General features: G+C 45.8%; 1 protein-coding gene across 1 annotated transcript; it reads right to left on the bottom strand.

Moving 5' to 3' along the window:
- Positions 1–1,080: 1,080 nt before the first annotated feature.
- HOXC13 (homeobox C13) lies at positions 1,081–17,957 on the bottom strand. The gene is made up of 2 exons (XM_078688068.1): positions 17,063–17,957; positions 1,081–2,330 (listed from the first exon to the last, which is right to left on the bottom strand). Exons 1-2 carry the CDS (start codon positions 17,682–17,684, stop codon positions 2,074–2,076), a joined length of 879 nt encoding a protein of 292 aa, XP_078544194.1. The 5' UTR covers positions 17,685–17,957; the 3' UTR covers positions 1,081–2,073.
- Between the last annotated feature and the right edge of the window lie 260 nt (positions 17,958–18,217).

The raw sequence follows: 18,217 nt of genomic DNA, 5'->3' as shown, positions 1-18,217 counted from the left end.
CGTTACCACGACTTGGGCTGTAGGGTGCAGACTTAGGAATAGTTTAATTTACTATTCCAACACCAGTCCCCGTGGATAGTAGGGAAGGTGTTGGAATAGTAAATTAACTATTCCTTGTCCTTGAGCGCCCTCCAGCGCAAGTCGTGGTTACGACTTGCGTTGTAAGAGACGCGTCGTAATGGTAGCGCGGGGTAACATCCACGTCGTAAAGGATGTTCCCCGTCAAAAAATGCTTTTCCTATGGAAACATAGTCCTAACTATAACTCCCTACATGCGACCACCAGTCTGTAATATATAAAGCCGTTGCACTAACTTGTTAAATTTGGATTATGCTTTTTGCGGTTTCTGATGACATTTTCAAACTGTTCAGCCTTCTGCCCTCCTCCTGTGTTGTCATTTCACAAGAAACTCATTGGTGTTATATAACTGGTCACCTATAAGTGAAATCCGTGTAGCTGACAGTTGCGTGCGAGCAAACGCTAGGAAGAAAATAGAATATATATATATATATATATATATATATATATATATATATATATATATATATATATATATATATATATGTGTGTGTGTATATATACACACACACGAACACACAGGTCCTTTACATGACAATGAAAATAATTGTGAACCAATCAAAGGTGTTTGAGAGGTAGTGTAGCAGCAAACCTACATTCAAAATTGTATTACAAAAGTGCAAAGGTCAAATGGCATTTTCGTGAGCATCTTTCTGTGGGATCTTCAATGCTCGCTCTATGGGCCCTGTAAGGAGCGTGCTGTGGCTGGGATGAAATATCCGTGTTTATAACGGATGCACAACAAAGGAACAACATGGCATACACCGTCACTACAGTCAATTGCAGGTAATGTGCTATTCGTTACCTGCCTTGAGGGCGGAGAGAGGCTTGCCTCTCCTCAGTCATCCCCCCTCCCCACACTCGGCAGTTGTAACCAGCATATTGCACCGCACATCTACAAATATAATATATATACTGTATTTGGTGTATATGTCGCGATATTTAAAGGTTGCCAATTCCATCTCTTAACTCACTCCTGGATTATGAATGGACGTATCTGTATTGGTTTTAATATATTTTATTTGATATTTCCGAAATATGTCGACTCCATTCTCCGTGCCATAAAAGCTCCCAGATATGACTTGCCAGGTTCAACCACAGGAGGGGTTTTACCTTGTGCCCGTGGGTGTTTATCCTGGGTGGAAACAGCTACTCTTTTTAAAAAACAAACACATTCACAGTTCACATTTAATGTTTCAATGAGGTCTGCCTGGGTACATTTGCGATTGTAAGATTTGCAGAGAGGGGGAACCTGCTTTCTGCAGATCCGTTCCCACATGCATGGACGGAAGCGTTCGAGGATTGGTCCTCTGGAAACACACCTTATATACCCGGTCTAGCCGCTCAGTGTCCGGAAGTGGTCTCTGTAATCCCGACAGTTCACCGGAGGGCACTAGTCAGATCCCCAGCGCCTGTGTCCTTGCGCCAGACGCAACTACACGTCACAGATTCCTTGAAGCACGCCACAGTTTAATCCACAAATGTTGGTTTTAAGACTCGATCCCAGAGTGAATTATTGAAAACCCTCTTGTCCTTGGTCGGTGATGAAAAAAATAAACATAAAAAACAACCAACCCAACAAAAAAAAAAAATAAGGTGATTTAATATCAATGTTTTAATGCATAAGACGTATGTACATTTTGCACAAGAGTGATTTTTTTTCCCACGAGAGCCTCACGAACAAAGAAAAGTTCCTTTGCGGCGGGTACATTTACAAGGTAGCAAATGGTTTCTTCTCTGGCACCGTCGGTGGCGCTGGCTTCTTGCCGTCTGTGTTTATGAAGGTTTGTAATTTAAATATGCACAAGATCATAAGTGACAAGGGTAAAAGGGGCGTCGCCGAGAGTTCACAGAAGGGGAGGTGGGGGGGCAGATCACAGGCCAGCGGGATGTCTGCGCTTTTCCTCGAAGATAGTTCCTGCTTTGCCGAGTCCGTGTTCGAGGCGCAGAGGGCCCGGGGCGATAAATAGGCGGTGCTGTGGGGGTCCCTGTCTGTCAGGTGGGGTGCAGGTGGGGGCTCTTCGTCTTGATCACCACCTTCTTCTCCTTGACCCGCCGGTTCTGGAACCAGATGGTGACCTGGCGCTCGGACAGGCTGGTGGCCGCCGAGATGCGCCGGCGCTTCTCTTTGGTGATGAACTTGCTGGCCGCGTATTCCTTCTCCAGCTCCTTCAGCTGCACCTTGGTGTAGGGCACGCGCTTCTTGCGGCCCCGCCGGTAGCTGCTCACCTCGGGCTGCAGGGGCACCACGTCTATGGAGGCAAGGAGACAAGGGCTGGTCAGAGCGGCTGCAGTCAGCGTGCGCGCCCCTCCCCCCCAACTGCACTGGTGCCCTGTGGAGCAGCACAGGGTACTAGAGAGGGCATGCGCATGCACGGTGGAGCAGCACAGGGTACTAGAGACGGCATGCGCATGCACTGTGGAGCAGCACAGGGTACTAGAGGGGGCATGCACATGCACGGTGGAGCAGCACAGGGTACTAGAGGGGGCATGCGCATGCACGGTGGAGCAGCACAGGGTACTAGAGGGGGTATGCGCGTGCACTGTGGAGCAGCACAGGGTACTAGAGGGGGCATGCACATGCACTGTGGAGCAGCACAGGGTACTAGAGGGGGCATGCGTGTGCACGGTAGAGCAGCACAGGGTACTACAGGGGGTATGCGCGTGCACTGTGGAGCAGCACAAGGTACTAGAGCGGGGCCTGCGAGTGCCCTGTGGAGCAGCACAGGGTAGTAGAGTGGGCATGCTAGTGCACGGTGGAGCAACACAGGGTATTAGAGGGGGCATGCGCGTGCACGGTGGAGCAGCACAGGGTACTAGAGGGGGCATGCACATGCACTGTGGAGCAGCACAGGGTACTAGAGGGGGCATGCGTGTGCACGGTAGAGCAGCACAGGGTACTACAGGGGGCATGCACATGCACTGTGGAGCAGCACAGGGTACTAGAGGGGGCATGCACATGCACTGTGGAGCAGCACAGGGTACTAGAGGGGGTATGCGCGTGCACTGTGGAGCAGCACAGGGTACTAGAGGGGGCATGCACATGCACTGTGGAGCAGCACAGGGTACTAGAGACGGCATGCGCATGCACTGTGGAGCAGCACAGGGTACTAGAGGGGGCATGCGCATGCACGGTGGAGCAGCACAGGGTACTAGAGGGGGCATGCGTGTGCACGGTAGAGCAGCACAGGGTACTACAGGGGGTATGCGCGTGCACTGTGGAGCAGCACAAGGTACTAGAGCGGGGCCTGCGAGTGCCCTGTGGAGCAGCACAGGGTAGTAGAGTGGGCATGCTAGTGCACGGTGGAGCAACACAGGGTATTAGAGGGGGCATGCGCGTGCACGGTGGAGCCGCACAGGGTACTAGAGTGGGCATGCGCGTGCACGGTGGAACAGCACAGGGTACTAGAGGGTACTAGAGTGGGCATGCGCGTGCACGGTGGAGCAGCACAGGGTACTAGAGCAGGCATGCGCGTGCCCTGTGGAGCAAGCACAGTGTATTATATGCGCGTGCCCTGTACCGCAAGCACAGTGCACTAGAGAGGGGCGCGCGCACCGGGTGCTACTCTGCTGCTAGCACCTTGTAGAGCAGCACAGGGTATTAGAGCGGGGCACGCGCGCACCCTGTAGAGCAGCAAAGGGTGCTAGAGCGAGCACGCGCGTGCCCTGTGGCGCAAGCACAATGTACTAGAGAGGGGCGCGCGCACCGAGCGCTATTCTGCTGCTAGCGCACCCTGTAGAGCAGCACAGGGGACTAGAGCGAGCACGCGCATGCCCTGTGGCGCAAGCACAATGTACTAGAGAGGGGCGCTATTCTGCTGCTAGCGCTCTGTAGAGCAGCACAGGGTACTAGAGAGAGGCACGCGCGTGCCCCGTGGAGCAGCACAGAGTACTAGAGCGGGGCATGCGCGCGCCCCGTGGAGCAAGCACAGTGTACTAGAGAGGGGCGCGCGCACCGGGCGCTATTCTGCTGCCAGTGCCATGTGGAGCAAGCACCGTGTACCCCACTTCTTGTTAGGAAAGCTTTTACACCACAACAATATTGAGAAAATGAACTGTGGAACCATTGCTGAGCAAATGCTGACATTTTTTTCCTACAGCGCTTCATGCTGTACTCTGGTGAGTTCTAAGCGCTACACATTAGTAGGACCAAAGGTGACGTATTTTCTCACCAATAAGAGTCAATGAGGACTTGTGCAGAGATCTTAATCTGCAGTGCCTGGCGCTGTCAATGTTAAGCACTAGAAATAGAAGGCGCTACTATTACCTAATTTAGTGATATTTACCCTACGAGCTCGGAAGGATGCACGGCCGAGTCTGCCTTGCAAGTGTGGGCACTGTGACCTTGAGATCACTGTGTGGGTGTCAGCAGCAAGCCTTAATCGTTAACTCGCCAAGTCATCTTGCCAGAATGTAGCATACACTTATTTTGCCTGTAATTCATTTAATATGCCCCTCAGACTTTCTAACAATCACACCCAGGGCAATGAACAACAATTATAGGAATTATAAAAACGCGAAGCAAACTGATATTGCACTTTTTCTTTGGAACTCGTGCAATAACACGGGCTTTGTCTGAAAAGATACTGACACGTTTACGTTTAAAAGGAGAGAGTGTATCTTTTCTCCACATCACATTTTGTAAAAGTTTACAAATATATGATACCAGTTGGGTCATATGTATTTTTATATTGTGCGTCTCAATGCTGCGAAATTGACAAATTTAGCATTACACAAAATATGTTAAATATTGGCTATTTCTTATTTCGTGAAATTTCGTGTGAATTTAGGACACGGGGAGACAGTTTCGGACTGAAAATGTCTTCCTGAGAGGCATCTTCTGCTTGAATGATTCTTCTGTGGTACCTTAATGGCTTCTCTGCCCGAGGGAAGCCCTTCCCTAAAAAAATCACCCGAGAAACCGAGGCAAGGCTTTTCCTGCACTTTGCATAATGTTGCATACATGCCCAGCATTTTCAATTTTTTTCTGAAACTAATTTTATAAATTATGCACAGGCCTGTCACTCAGCTTGGGGTATGATACAAAGGGACAAAACAGAGTTTGCTTTGTTCTTTACTATAGAAACGGATGTGCCATGTTGTTTATTTACCAGCGCAACGTTTTTGGAATACTGCCCTTACTACGTTTGTGCTGTCCCTCCCCGACCAATCATTGCTTCACACCCATACTACCAAACAGAAAAGCTAGGTGCAATCGCAGACTGGGGGTCCAGAAGGCTTGGGGGAGCCCCAGGTTCAAGTGCCTCAAATTTCGTGATCATCGACAAACAACTTAATTGTTTTTAGTCCCTTCATTCCTGCGAGCGCCTGGAGGTGGGTCAGCTCAGAGCCAGCACTACAAGCATTCATTCATTCGGCATTATAACCTATTTTCTCCTTGCCTTCATGCCCTCGGCCCCTACTCTAAATGAAATCTTTGAAGGAGTCCACGACTGGAACGTAGCCTGCCTCTCTGCAATCCAAGAGCCATGATTGTGGGACACCTCCCTCCCAACCTCAGCAAAGCAGCCAGGCACTTGCTGCAGGGAAACCGCAAGCCCAGCTTTTATGGAGCTTCCAGAGCCCAGAGCTCGCGCCAAAGCATCTCGTGCACAGAAGTGCGCAGTCGAAAGCAGTCGGCCATCTTTGGACGCCCCCTTTGAAGTAACCCCCTGATATTATACCGATGTAGGCGCCCAGGAGAGAGGAAGGGACAGACACCATTTGTGAGGAGACGGACAAAGAGAACGTCTATCTGTCTGTCTATGTCTACTTTACTGGAGCAGAGAAGGTCAAAACGTACCTCACTTCACACTTGAAATGTTACCTTTAGATAAAAATCAACGAGGACCGCCTCACAAAAATGCAGGCGGACAACCTGCACAGGACGGGGGAAATTTCTAGAAAATTGTATGTAAATACAATCAAGAGGCACTTAAATTATTATCAAAAACAGAAAGTCCAATTCCTGCCTGAAGAGCAAGGCAGTGCATACAATCAATCTGAGATGTGTGGATGTCGTTTGTGGAAAGTGCTGGTGGATTTATTAAAGTGGCCAAAGGGATAAGCAAGAAAACAAGCTTTTCTGTGGCCAATATTGTTATTATCTGTGCAACTTGCATCACCTTGATTTCTCTCTCTCACAAGGAAGCTCTCTCTCTCTTTATCTCTCACTTAGTGTGTGTGTGCGGCAATTATGCAGAATCTGAGGGGATTATATATATATATATATATATATATATATATATATATATATATATATATATATATATATATATATATATATATATATATATACACACACACACACACTGTTTGTGTTTTAAAATCCACCATAAGGGACTTGCTTGAAGTAAATGTACTGACCCACGACTTCTGTAGTCAAAATTGTTAACTGTGTAAATGTATATCTGTGTGAGTGTGCTAAATTCCACCTTATTTCACAGGGTGCGCTCTCTCTCTCTCTCTCTTGCGCGCTCTCTCTCTCTCTCTATATATATATATATATATGTGTGTGTGAGTGTGTGTGTGTGTATATATATATATATATATATATATATATATATATATATATATATATATACTGTGTGTGTTTTAAAATCCACATGAGGGCCTTGCTTGAAGTAAATGTACTGACCCACTACTTCTGTAGTCAAAATTATTAACTGTGTAAATGTATATCTGTGTGAGTGTGCTAAATTCCACCTTATTTCATAGGGTGCGCTCTCTCTCTCTCTCTCTCTCTCTCTCTCTCTCTCTCTATATATATATATATATATATATATATATATATATATATATATATATATGTGTGTGTGTGTGTGTGTGTGTGTATATATATATATATATGTGTGGCATACGTAAAACGAGAATTCTATCGATTGGGCCTGGCTGATCTGTGGGATGATCCCGAAAAAGGTTGCCTCAAGGTGTCCCGAAAAACGCTCACCAAGACTTTTAAGGACAAGAGCCTAACTACGCTTGTGTGTGCATTGAAAACCGGCACCCTTACTGAAAAATGTTTGGCCACCAAAAGTTCTTTTAAGTTTGAAGGATTCATGGACAATATTTTTCCTATTACTGCAAGGAAACTTTTTATTCAGTGGAGGTTTGGTACATTGTAAGAAAAAACAGGGTGCCTTTTCCTGATTCTGATGCCTTGTAGGTATACCACTCCTACTGGAGGTGGCAGCCTATGTGTGAACAGGAATCGTGCAGTCTTATTAAGGTTACCAAATTTACAACCATGAATTAACAACCTTTCAATGTTGTACGGGACCACATATAAAGCATGGAAAGCATAGAAATGTTTAAAATTTGTAGTGCATTTATTCAAAAGAATTTCTTGTTTAAAAAGTCATAGTATCACAAAACAGTTTCAAAAAAATCATTACACGGTATATATTCAATGTATATAAACAATATTAATAACACATTTCATAAAAGACAATGTCAATTGTTTTTAAAAAAAGTTCTCCTTTATACAGTATTGTTTCCAAAAAACATATTTATAAAAAGATAATAAAACACAAATATTAGGAACAAAATGTCGACGCGGCGTTTCGGTGCCCCTGATGTTCTTGCACCTTCTTCAGGACTTGTTCCCTGATTGGTCACATCTACAAAGACATATATCATAATATGTTTCATTAGGTCCCATCTACTAGTTTCAGTTACATATACTCAATACAGCATTTGATAAACCTAACATTTGGTAACCTCTCAAGTCTCTTATGCACATCCCACCTTAAGATTTGTCACAACGCTGTTGTTATACTTTCTGCATTTATCTATAAATTGATTAACTTCTAGGCTTGGTGGTGGTATGGTGATATTATTTTACACCCGTAGTAGATGACTGACCCAGTTTCATATTTCCTCTGCTGGACAGTCCCTTATCCCACCCATTTCTGAGATCTTTCTGTTGGTCATTTTCAAGTAGCCCTGAGGTCTGACATAGGATTCATTTCCCTTTTGCTCTGTGGTATTTTTTCCCACTGTCGGTCATTTAAATGTAACCATAAGGTCTGGAATGAGATTTCTTTCCCTTTTTCTCCCAACCAGTTTCGTTATCCAACTCACCCAGGTGATATTCCCTGGAACCTTTTGATCATATGAGTCTGTTTAACATCTGCTCATACTTTCGTTCCCTTTAGCTATATGGGATTTCTTCTCAATCACTGTTCTTGGAGACTGAACAAGTTAGGATAAATAAAAGAGGAGGAGATTTAACTAAAAAACGAAGACAAAGAGAACAATACTACATGTCCAAGTTCAACTCCCATAAAATAGGTCTGAACAACAAAGAAGACTGGGAGAGGATACTGTAAAAAAAAAAAAAAAAAAAAAAAAAAAAAAAAAAAAAAAAAAAAATTTTCTGGACTGTAAATAAGTATTAGACAAGACTTAAAAAACAGAAAGAGGTAAGGTAGGAATAGGGTTTTAGGTATGTAGAAACTCTTAAGCAGTAGGGTAAGGTCCTCAGCTTTCATTCAAAAAATGCGGAGACTATAAAGTATTAGGAGATACAATGTGGGCTATTTTGCCATATGCATAAACAGGAAGAGGGAGCCCTCACAAACAACAGGACTCATAATATTCTAAGTATAATAATGGTCCCAAATAAATGACCACCAAGGGGTGTAGTAAATCACGAGTACTCCCAATCCAAAATGGCACTCACAGTAAAAGCGGAGTGTAATAAGGAGGTCAACTGATCAAGTTATAAAAATGTGCGAAAGAGGATTGCTCGCTAAAATAGAAATAATAGCAGGCGATGTGAGTCTAGTGACAATAAGGGACCCAAATATATAACCACTAATGGGTTTAGCAAATCACGAGTACTCCCTACCCAAAATGGCGCCCACAGTATGAGCGGAATATAATTAGGTTGTAAACACATCAGGTTACAAACATGCCATGGATATGTGCTTGCTAAATTACAAATTACAGCAGGCCAGAACCAAACATAAAATACCATGAGTCTGAACATTCGAGTAAAAACGAGGGACCTAAACAGATAACCACTCGGGAGGTGAATAAACCACGAATACTCCCAATCCAAAATGGCGCTCGCAGTACGAGCGGAGGTGAATGAGGTTGTAAACCCCTCGATCTACAGAGGTGTGCCCGCTAAAATAGAAAAAAGAGCTAGCGGAAAATAAACGCGGAATGAACATAAAACTGAAAAATAAAAATAAAATATGAAATCAACAGCGGGAAATCAGAGCAGAATTCGCCAAATAATTAGAAGGAGGTATACATTTAGGAAACCGATAAAATGCCCAGAGAGATAGAACAGAAATAATCTTTAAAATAAAAAGCAAGCAGAGAACTAGGGTTTTAACCCACTACAAGATGGCGACTAAAATCGGGTTACCATATACCAGCACCTATTAACAGCAAACAGGTGTTAGTGATTAGCCAAAATGAACCAATCTGTGACAAGTATAAATATCAGACACAAGGTAGTTTTAGTATATGGAAAAGACTCAAGAGACAAGGAGGACGCCACGCAGCTCAGCTCCCTTTACCAAGTAAGTAAAAACAGGGCTCTGTTAGTGCTGCTAGTAGAAGAATGTTTTCTTTAAAGGAAACAGACTGTTTTAACTCAGCCTTAAAATGTATCCTTTCCCATTAAATACAGGCCAAGTCAAAAGGCTTCTAACAAAAGATCAACATCCCCATGAGTGAGGTAGACTACTGATAACTCCAAAATATCTAATAAGGTAAGGAAAATAATAGGAAAGGGGATAATTCAGATAAAATTAAGGAGCAATCAAGATACACTAACAAAGATTATCCCATCCCTAGACGTGGGCGTGAAGTATTGAACCCATAAGAACGGGAGCTCCCAGAGGCGTCCTCCTTATAACTAAAATAAGAATTGGAAATAAAAACCGGTGAGGAGCATATATTTTACGTTTAGACTGAACAGGAGTTAGTCACAAAAAAGAGAAAATTGATGATATATAAATATTTTCTCTTTACTTTATAGTACTGAAGTGGTTAATTTCCACAGTCTCCAAGAACAGTGATTGAGAAGAAATCCCATATAGCTAAAGGGAACGAAAGTATGAGCAGATGTTAAACAGACTCATATGATCAAAAGGTTCCAGGGAATATCACCTGGGTGAGTTGGATAACGAAACTGGTTGGGAGAAAAAGGGAAAGAAATCTCATTCCAGACCTTATGGTTACATTTAAATGACCGACAGTGGGAAAAAATACCACAGAGCAAAAGGGAAATGAATCCTATGTCAGACCTCAGGGCTACTTGAAAATGACCAACAGAAAGATCTCAGAAATGGGTGGGATAAGGGACTGTCCAGCAGAGGAAATATGAAACTGGGTCAGTCATCTACTACGGGTGTAAAATAATATCACCATACCACCACCAAGCCTAGAAGTTAATCAATTTATAGATAAATGCAGAAAGTATAACAACAGCGTTGTGACAAATCTTAAGGTGGGATGTGCATAAGAGACTTGAGAGGTTACCAAATGTTAGGTTTATCAAATGCTGTATTGAGTATATGTAACTGAAACTAGTAGATGGGACCTAATGAAACATATTATGATATATGTCTTTGTAGATGTGACCAATCAGGGAACAAGTCCTGAAGAAGGTGCAAGAACATCAGGGGCACCGAAACGCCGCGTCGACATTTTGTTCCTAATATTTGTGTTTTATTATCTTTTTATAAATATGTTTTTTGGAAACAATACTGTATAAAGGAGAACTTTTTTTAAAAACAATTGACATTGTCTTTTATGAAATGTGTTATTAATATTGTTTATATACATTGAATATATACCGTGTAATGATTTTTTTGAAACTGTTTTGTGATACTATGACTTTTTAAACAAGAAATTCTTTTGAATAAATGCACTACAAATTTTAAACATTTCTATGCTTTCCATGCTTTATATGTGGTCCCGTACAACATTGAAAGGTTGTTAATTCATGGTTGTAAATTTGGTAACCTTAATAAGACTGCACGATTCCTGTTCACACATAGGCTGCCACCTCCAGTAGGAGTGGTATACCTACAAGGCATCAGAATCAGGAAAAGGCACCCTGTTTTTTCTTAGAGTTATTGACCCAGTCCTTTTCCTGACAGAAAGGGTAGCTCCCTACACATAACTGGTTTGGTACATTGCCCTTTAAAGTCTTTACAAGTAAATGGTCAACGTTGGACGACAAAACCTGTCCTGGGTGCAGCACGAATGTGGAGGATGATTTACATGTGCTGTTTTTCTGCCCTGCCTATAATAGACCGAGAAAGTACTGGCTAGTGCCATTGTGTAGGAATCTAGGCTTCCGAAATTATTTACAATCATACAGAATTCTGAAGACAAGTACCCTGCACCACATTGTATTTGCTGTAGCCAAGTATCTTATGGCTAGGTGGCAGATTAGAAGGAAAACACTGAAAGGGTAATCTTCAACTTCTAAACATGAAATGAACTGTATGAACTGCAGTTAATTGTACCTATAGTCTCCCAGATTCTTATATGTATTGAATTAAGTAGTCTTTGCTTCCTTGCACTGTTTTTATATTGTACGCTTCTATGTGGTTTTACATGTTTTTATTGCATCTTTTATGGTCTCGAATGGCCGAAATAAAGAATTTTTGGATTGGATTGGATATATATATATATATATATATATATATATATATATATATATATACACACACACACACATACACACACACTGTCTGTGTTTTAAAATCCACCATAAGGGACTTGCTTGAAGTAAATGTTCTGACCCACGACTTCTGTAGTAAATATTGTTAACTGTGTAAATGTATATCTGTGTGACTGTGCTAAATTCCACCTTATTTCACAGGGTGCGCTCTCTCTCTCTCTCTCTATATATATATATATATGTGTGCGTGAGTGTGTATATATATATATATATATTTCCTGTACTCCGCCTGATGTGACCGCCGCCACATCCCTGTCCGTTTCCATCCAGACAGCTCGCAAGGAAAAGCTAACAAGACAGACCCAAGTTTTCTGGTGCAAATTTAGTGTTTTATTTTAAATAAAACCCAGCAAGACCGCATGACGCGTTTCGCCTCCGACACGAGGCTTGATCACATGATACTTCTGTAGTCAAAATTATTAACTGTGTAAATGTATATCTGTGTGAGTGTGCTAAATTCCACCCTATTTCACAGGGTGCGCTCTCTCTCTCTCTCTCTATATATATATATATATATATATATATATATATATATATATATATATATATATATATATGTATATATATATATATCCACGAGAAACTCCTCTCGTCACCGAAAACGCAGGAGACAGACCACAGGACCAGATGTCAGGTTTCTTTTTTTATTTGCTCAAGTTCGTGAGAGAGTGCATAACGCGTTTCGGGCTGCTAGAGCCCTTGTTCACATGCCCGGCAGAAAGGAACCGAGTGAAAGGAAACATATATATATATATATATATATATATATATATATATATATATGTGTGTGTGTGTATATATATATATATATATATATATATATATATATATATATATATATATATATATATACTGTGTGTGTTTTAAAATCCACCATAAGGGCCTTGTTTGAAGTAAATGTACTGACCCACGACTTCTGTAGTCAAAATTGATAACTGTGTAAATGTACATCTGTGTGAGTGTGCTAAGTTCCACCTTATTACACGGGAGCGTTCTCTCTCTCTCTCTCTCTCTCTCTCTCGCTCTATATATATATATATATATATATATATATATATATATATATATATATATATATATGTGATCAAGACAGGGGTTTCCCTGTTGAAACGCGTCATGTCTTCTGAGGTGGAAGAATAAAGCACTGAAAACTATTTCTGCTGTGTAGTGTCCGTTCCTGATCTCTCTTTCCTAAAAGTCAAGAGGAGTTGGCGTTTGACGCTATCAGGACTGTGGTTGTGCTAATATATAAGGGAACTCCCTCACGCTGCTCCTGAGAAGAAGGAGCCACTCCGATTTTAGAGATGAAAAGAATCAAGGTTTAATTGCACAAACAAAGACGCGTTTCGACGTTTCGACCTCTCTCGGGGTCTTGGTCACATACATATTTATGTTCTATGATCCACCTGCATAGGGGTCATGCTTGAAATAAATGTAAGTAATATTGTGCTGCATTGCCATCAGGGGGTTCTGATGACATCATAAACGAGGCCGAAGACGGAGTGATTTGTAAAAAATACCCAGATCCCTGAGATGACAATATGAATTCATATAATATAGGTTACCATTTGCTATTTTTTTTACGGTTATGTGTTTATTTTGACCTAGTTGTTTTGCGAAGAGGGTTTGTGTGAAACGAGGAATGTTTAGCAAAAACTGTAAGTGAGATACTATAGTGCTTGGTTATGTATAGTACAAAGAAGACGGCAATTATGCAGAATCTGAGGGGAAAAAGACGCTTTGCTTTGATACATATGCCTTCAGTCAGGAGGAGGCAGGGATTGTGGGAGGCAGTCGGGCTGAAGGCCCAGCTAACAATGAACACCGACAGACATCAGATTTTGTTTAACTGTCATCAATCCAATGTGGCTTTAACAAGGACCAGGTATTTTAAAAAGACCCTTGAAATAATTTTCAGATTCCACGGGATCCATACATTCCACCCAAACTAAAGAAATATGCTGTTCTTTGGTTTGCATAATAACACCTTATGGTTGTGTAAAAATAAAGACACTTATCCTTCCAGACACCACGTTTTGGCAATGTAACCCTTTCGTTCCTTTGATCAGTCAATCTATCTATCTATCTATCTATCTATCTATCTATCTATCTATCTATCTATCTATCTATCTATCTATCTATCTATCTATCTACCCATCTATCTATCTATCTATCTATCTATCTATCTATCTATCTATCTATCTATCTATCTATCTATCTGTCTGTCTATCTATCTATCTATCTATCTATCTATCTATCTATCTATCTATCTATCTATCTATCTACGTGCCCGCCTGCCTGCCTCCCTGTCGAGTAATAGGACGTGGGCAGCACTTCTGCCCTCCATCTTGACTTCACCGTTCTGCAGAAACTAGGTTAAGAGACAATGAAGGTCTAGGCTGATGGAGGGTAAAATTGAAGGCGACATCTTAATGTTTTTTCTATGCATGTAGTTGGATTCGGATTACCACATATTTATAAATTGTATTGTATGTAGGACAACATTTGGATAGCGCTTAGTGACCCTGTGTGAGGTGCAGAAGCCCTTTCCTACACGGGTAGCACGCTAGACCCCGCAGGGTGGTTGGTTGGAGGTGTTATATATATGTATTATATATAGGGAGGGGTGGTGGGTGACATTATATTTAAAATTCACAGGAATGCCTATAGATTTGCAGACCGCGCCTCGGCGACGCTGTTTCTGTCTATGCCAAGGGCAGCCTGGGTGAAGGAGGCATTCTTCGGATAAAGGTGCGGGCCCTCGAGGGTAAGCAGGTGACCAGCTTCACTCAGAGACTTCGCGCTGAAGGGTGACAGCAGACGAGCTAGGAGGGCACACATAGACCTATGGAGGCCAGGCGCAGACACGCCAGGGCCCTGCACGTGCCCCACAGGCCGGGCACGGGTGAGTGGGCACGCAGACGCTGCCGGCTGCGGGTTGTGTGGCGCACAGTACCCGGCGCAGAGTGGCACGGACTCACGCCGGGGCTTCCTGCCCTCGCCGGGTTTGCGCAATGCGGCCCTAGCTGTTCCCAGGATGGCGCCGGACAACAATCTATAGATTCTACGTATGGCCACATTAACCCCGGCCCCTGAGGGCTGCACGGCTGCTGCCCACGTATAACCCCACCCCGCCCTCCTCCGAAGGGCGACTCGACAGCTCTTCATATGTACATACGTGAAAAGCCCTAGCAATGGCCGCAGGCGAGGGGGAGGAAGGCATCTGCCTGGGCGCTCAAGCCGAGACCTGGAACCCTGTGACATTTCCAGCCCAAACACCTGCCCCCTGCAGACGCATTGAGGGGGTTCATATCTCCGAAGCGAGCCCGGCCAGGCACGGGGTAACGCCAGCCCTGCTGGGGTACACATACCAGCTCCGGGCACAAGCAGGGCCCCAGGCACAAGCCGCCTCCATGCTTCGAGGAAGGCATACCTGTACTACTCCAACCCACGCGTCTGCACCCATCAGTCACGTTTTCTGCCTGCATTAATTTACATAATTATTGTCTTTGCTAAGGGCCGCGAGGGCTCTCACACATTCGTTCATACGACTGTGAAAACCGCAAAACTGGAAAAAGGTGTCTTTTGTCTTCGGCGCGTGTATATGTGATTTATTTTTTACACGCACATATGTGCGTGTGATTTTAATGCAACAGACACATTGAAGAAAACCGCGCAGGTGGATGTGTACACATATGTATGCACCCTGACGATGTGTGTGTGCATGTGCCTGTGTTTTAAATATAACATATGGTATGTGCATACGCGTCTGTGTATGTATTTGCATGTATGTCTGCGACCGTTCGCTTGCATACTTCTAGAGAACCTTTATTTTTCGTTCTGTCGGCGCGTTGAGTTCACCCCCTAACGCGGGAAATATGAAGAGAACGTCAGCCCACTCCTTAACCTGTATCGACGTTTATTTAAAAACGAATATCTCGGCGTGTATGCGTCGTATAACCCGCAGCAAGCAAGCATTTGTTCCTATACATATGGAGAGTTCACGTGGGGCTGCACAGCCATTGCGATGCCGCGCTGTGGCACCTGTGCTTTGTGTGAAGAGGGGCTGCGGCCATCGGGAAAGGGAGGATGCTGTGACAGGATGTAGAGAGTAAAAAAATACCTCGGCACAGCCTCGCACGTCTCGCGAGAAGTGCCCCTTCGTCCTCGGATGCTCTCCTCCGGCGCCGTCACGCTCCCCGCCCTGCACATGGTCAAGTTCAACCTGTGCTTGGGACTTTAGGGGTGTCTGGGATGAGGGGCGCCTTGGACCCCCGTGAATGCCTTACAGCAGTGCCAGACATGGCGGTGTACTGAGAAACACAACCGACCCACTGGCACGTCGTGGGGCACCTTCAGATGGTGCCCGCCTAAACCGGGCCAGGAGCGGGGGTGATACCACTTGATGCAGCTCTTGTGGTCGCCGGGTAGCGCTGGGCGCCTCGAAGCCTGCACCAGGGCGCTAAGACCCGTGCACATGGCTTGGACGGCGCAGGGCAGCTCTGGGCACTGAAGGTGGTGCGGGGCAAAGCATCACTAAACGCCTCATCTTCCTCGCCGAGGATTACGATTGTAACCTTTCTGTGTTTCATGTGTAGCATGTCCCGGAGCATGGCACCCGCGCGGGCACAGGCTGCAAGGACCCCTTACCTGCTCGAGCAGCAAGAGCAAAGAGAGGGAAGGGACGGATCGACACACTGTCAGACAGATACACAGACAGACGAAGGAAGCAGACACATGAAGATGAAACACACCCTGAGCACACAGGGCGAGAGGGGAGCCATGCGCACACAACCTGTGAGGATACGGTCAGCCAGAGAGTGACACAACACAGAGGGGAGACCGGGCCCCCTTTGAGCAAAGGTGAATGAACAGAGGAAAGTGAGAGTGGCGTGCATTCTGACAGAGTGCTGCTCGCCTGACCGGGAGAGGCCGAGAGACAGTGAAAGACACCCTGAGAGGCAGTGAGAAATTGACGAGAGAATTGCAGAGACATACAAAGACAGCACGGACAGGGAGCGAGAGAGAACGACAAAGACACTGTCAGTCAGAGAAGCAGGGACAGGTAGAGAGAGAGAGGGACACTGTCAGTCAGTGAAACAGAGACAGAAAGACAGAAACTGCCAATCAGAGAAGCATAGACAGAGACAGACAGAACGACCAGGAGACAGTAAGACAGAAACAGTGACTGAGACGGCTGAGAGTGGCCGTGGCTGGCACCCTCGCATGCAGGGGCACCGCCAGGCGGTGCCAGGGCTCCGGACGTCCTACCTGGGAAGGGAGACTTCCAGAGGTGCCCGGCCTGGCTCTGCTCCTTGGGGCAGTACACCTGGCCGTCCCAGCCGTTGGAGAGCGTCCAGTGCTGGTACCCCTCCATGGGGATGAGGGCGTCGTGCCGGGGCTCCGGGTGCCCACTGATGCCCGGCACCACCGACATGTCCAGGTAGCCGGGCACCGTCTGGTAGGAGCCGGCGAAGCTGGGGTAGAAGGCGAACTCCTTGGCCCGGGCGGGCAGCTCGTCGGCGGGCAGGGCGCCCCCGGGCTCCTGGAAGGAGCAGGGCTTCTGCTGCAAGTTCATGTTGTGGGAGTGCGAGAGGCGGCAGCCGTAGTAGCTGCCCCCGAAGGGGGCATAGCCGTAGCCCGAGGAGGCGCCGGGCGCCGGGCACTGGCGCGCCGCCTCGGGCGCAGGGATGTCCGTGTAGACCGGCGCCTGGGGGCCGCGGCCCAGGGCGGGGTGCGCCATGAAGTCCCGGCAGTGGGTGCTGGGGCAGTTGGCGCTCAGTCCCTCCATGGCTGGGGCTTTCTTGGGCTCCCTCTCATCCGGCCCGGGCTCGTAGACATACATCAAGCCGGGGTCTGCCCAGTGCGGGTGCAGGAGCACCGAGCTCGTCATAGCATGGTCTGCTCCTGCTCTTAAAAAGTCCACTTCCCACACGCCAGACACCTAATTTCCCCCAGCATGACCGTGGCAGGGGCCCCGGCGCATGCGCAGCAGCCGGGGAGGGCAGGTCCTCTCGGCCCAGTTCATTAAGAAATCTGCCAGGGGCACGTGATCCTCCGGCATCCGGGGCCCAATAAATCTGCCCATGGAGTCACGTGGGCCCGACCCCCTGCCTCCCCCTGCGTGCTTGTCTCCTGCTCACCCTCCGAGCTGCTTCTCCTCCCGTCTGCCGGGTCTCCCCCTGGCTTTATAGGAAGGCAGGAGAGGGGGCAGCCATTGGCTTCTCCCAGGGCGCACGGCACAAAAACACACACAGCACCCGGCCGCCTTTAAAGGCGACGGCAACACCCACACTCCTGGCAGCAGAGCACGCAGGCGGGCGGGCAGGGGAAGGGCAGGAGCAGAGGCAGCTTTTGGCCGACAGAAAACAAACGTACCGCAAGTGGTTGTGTGTGTGCGTGGGGTGGGCTCCTGCATCCTGCACC

Source organism: Lissotriton helveticus, chromosome 1_1 (genome assembly GCF_964261635.1).
Source record: "Lissotriton helveticus chromosome 1_1, aLisHel1.1, whole genome shotgun sequence".
Lineage (NCBI taxonomy): Eukaryota > Metazoa > Chordata > Amphibia > Caudata > Salamandridae > Lissotriton > Lissotriton helveticus.
Note: the sequence above shows the minus strand (reverse complement) of the source record. Positions and strands in the feature narration are given on the sequence as shown.

Bases quoted from the DNA above. Each gene is read 5' to 3' on its own strand.
- HOXC13 (XM_078688068.1), bottom strand. From the start codon at position 17,684: ATGACGAGCTCGGTGCTCCTGCACCCGCACTGGGCAGACCCCGGCTTG. The intron at 2,331-17,062 runs GTAGGACGTCCG...TTGCCTCCATAG, and splicing joins CTGGAAGTCTCCCTTCCCAG to ACGTGGTGCCCCTGCAGCCC.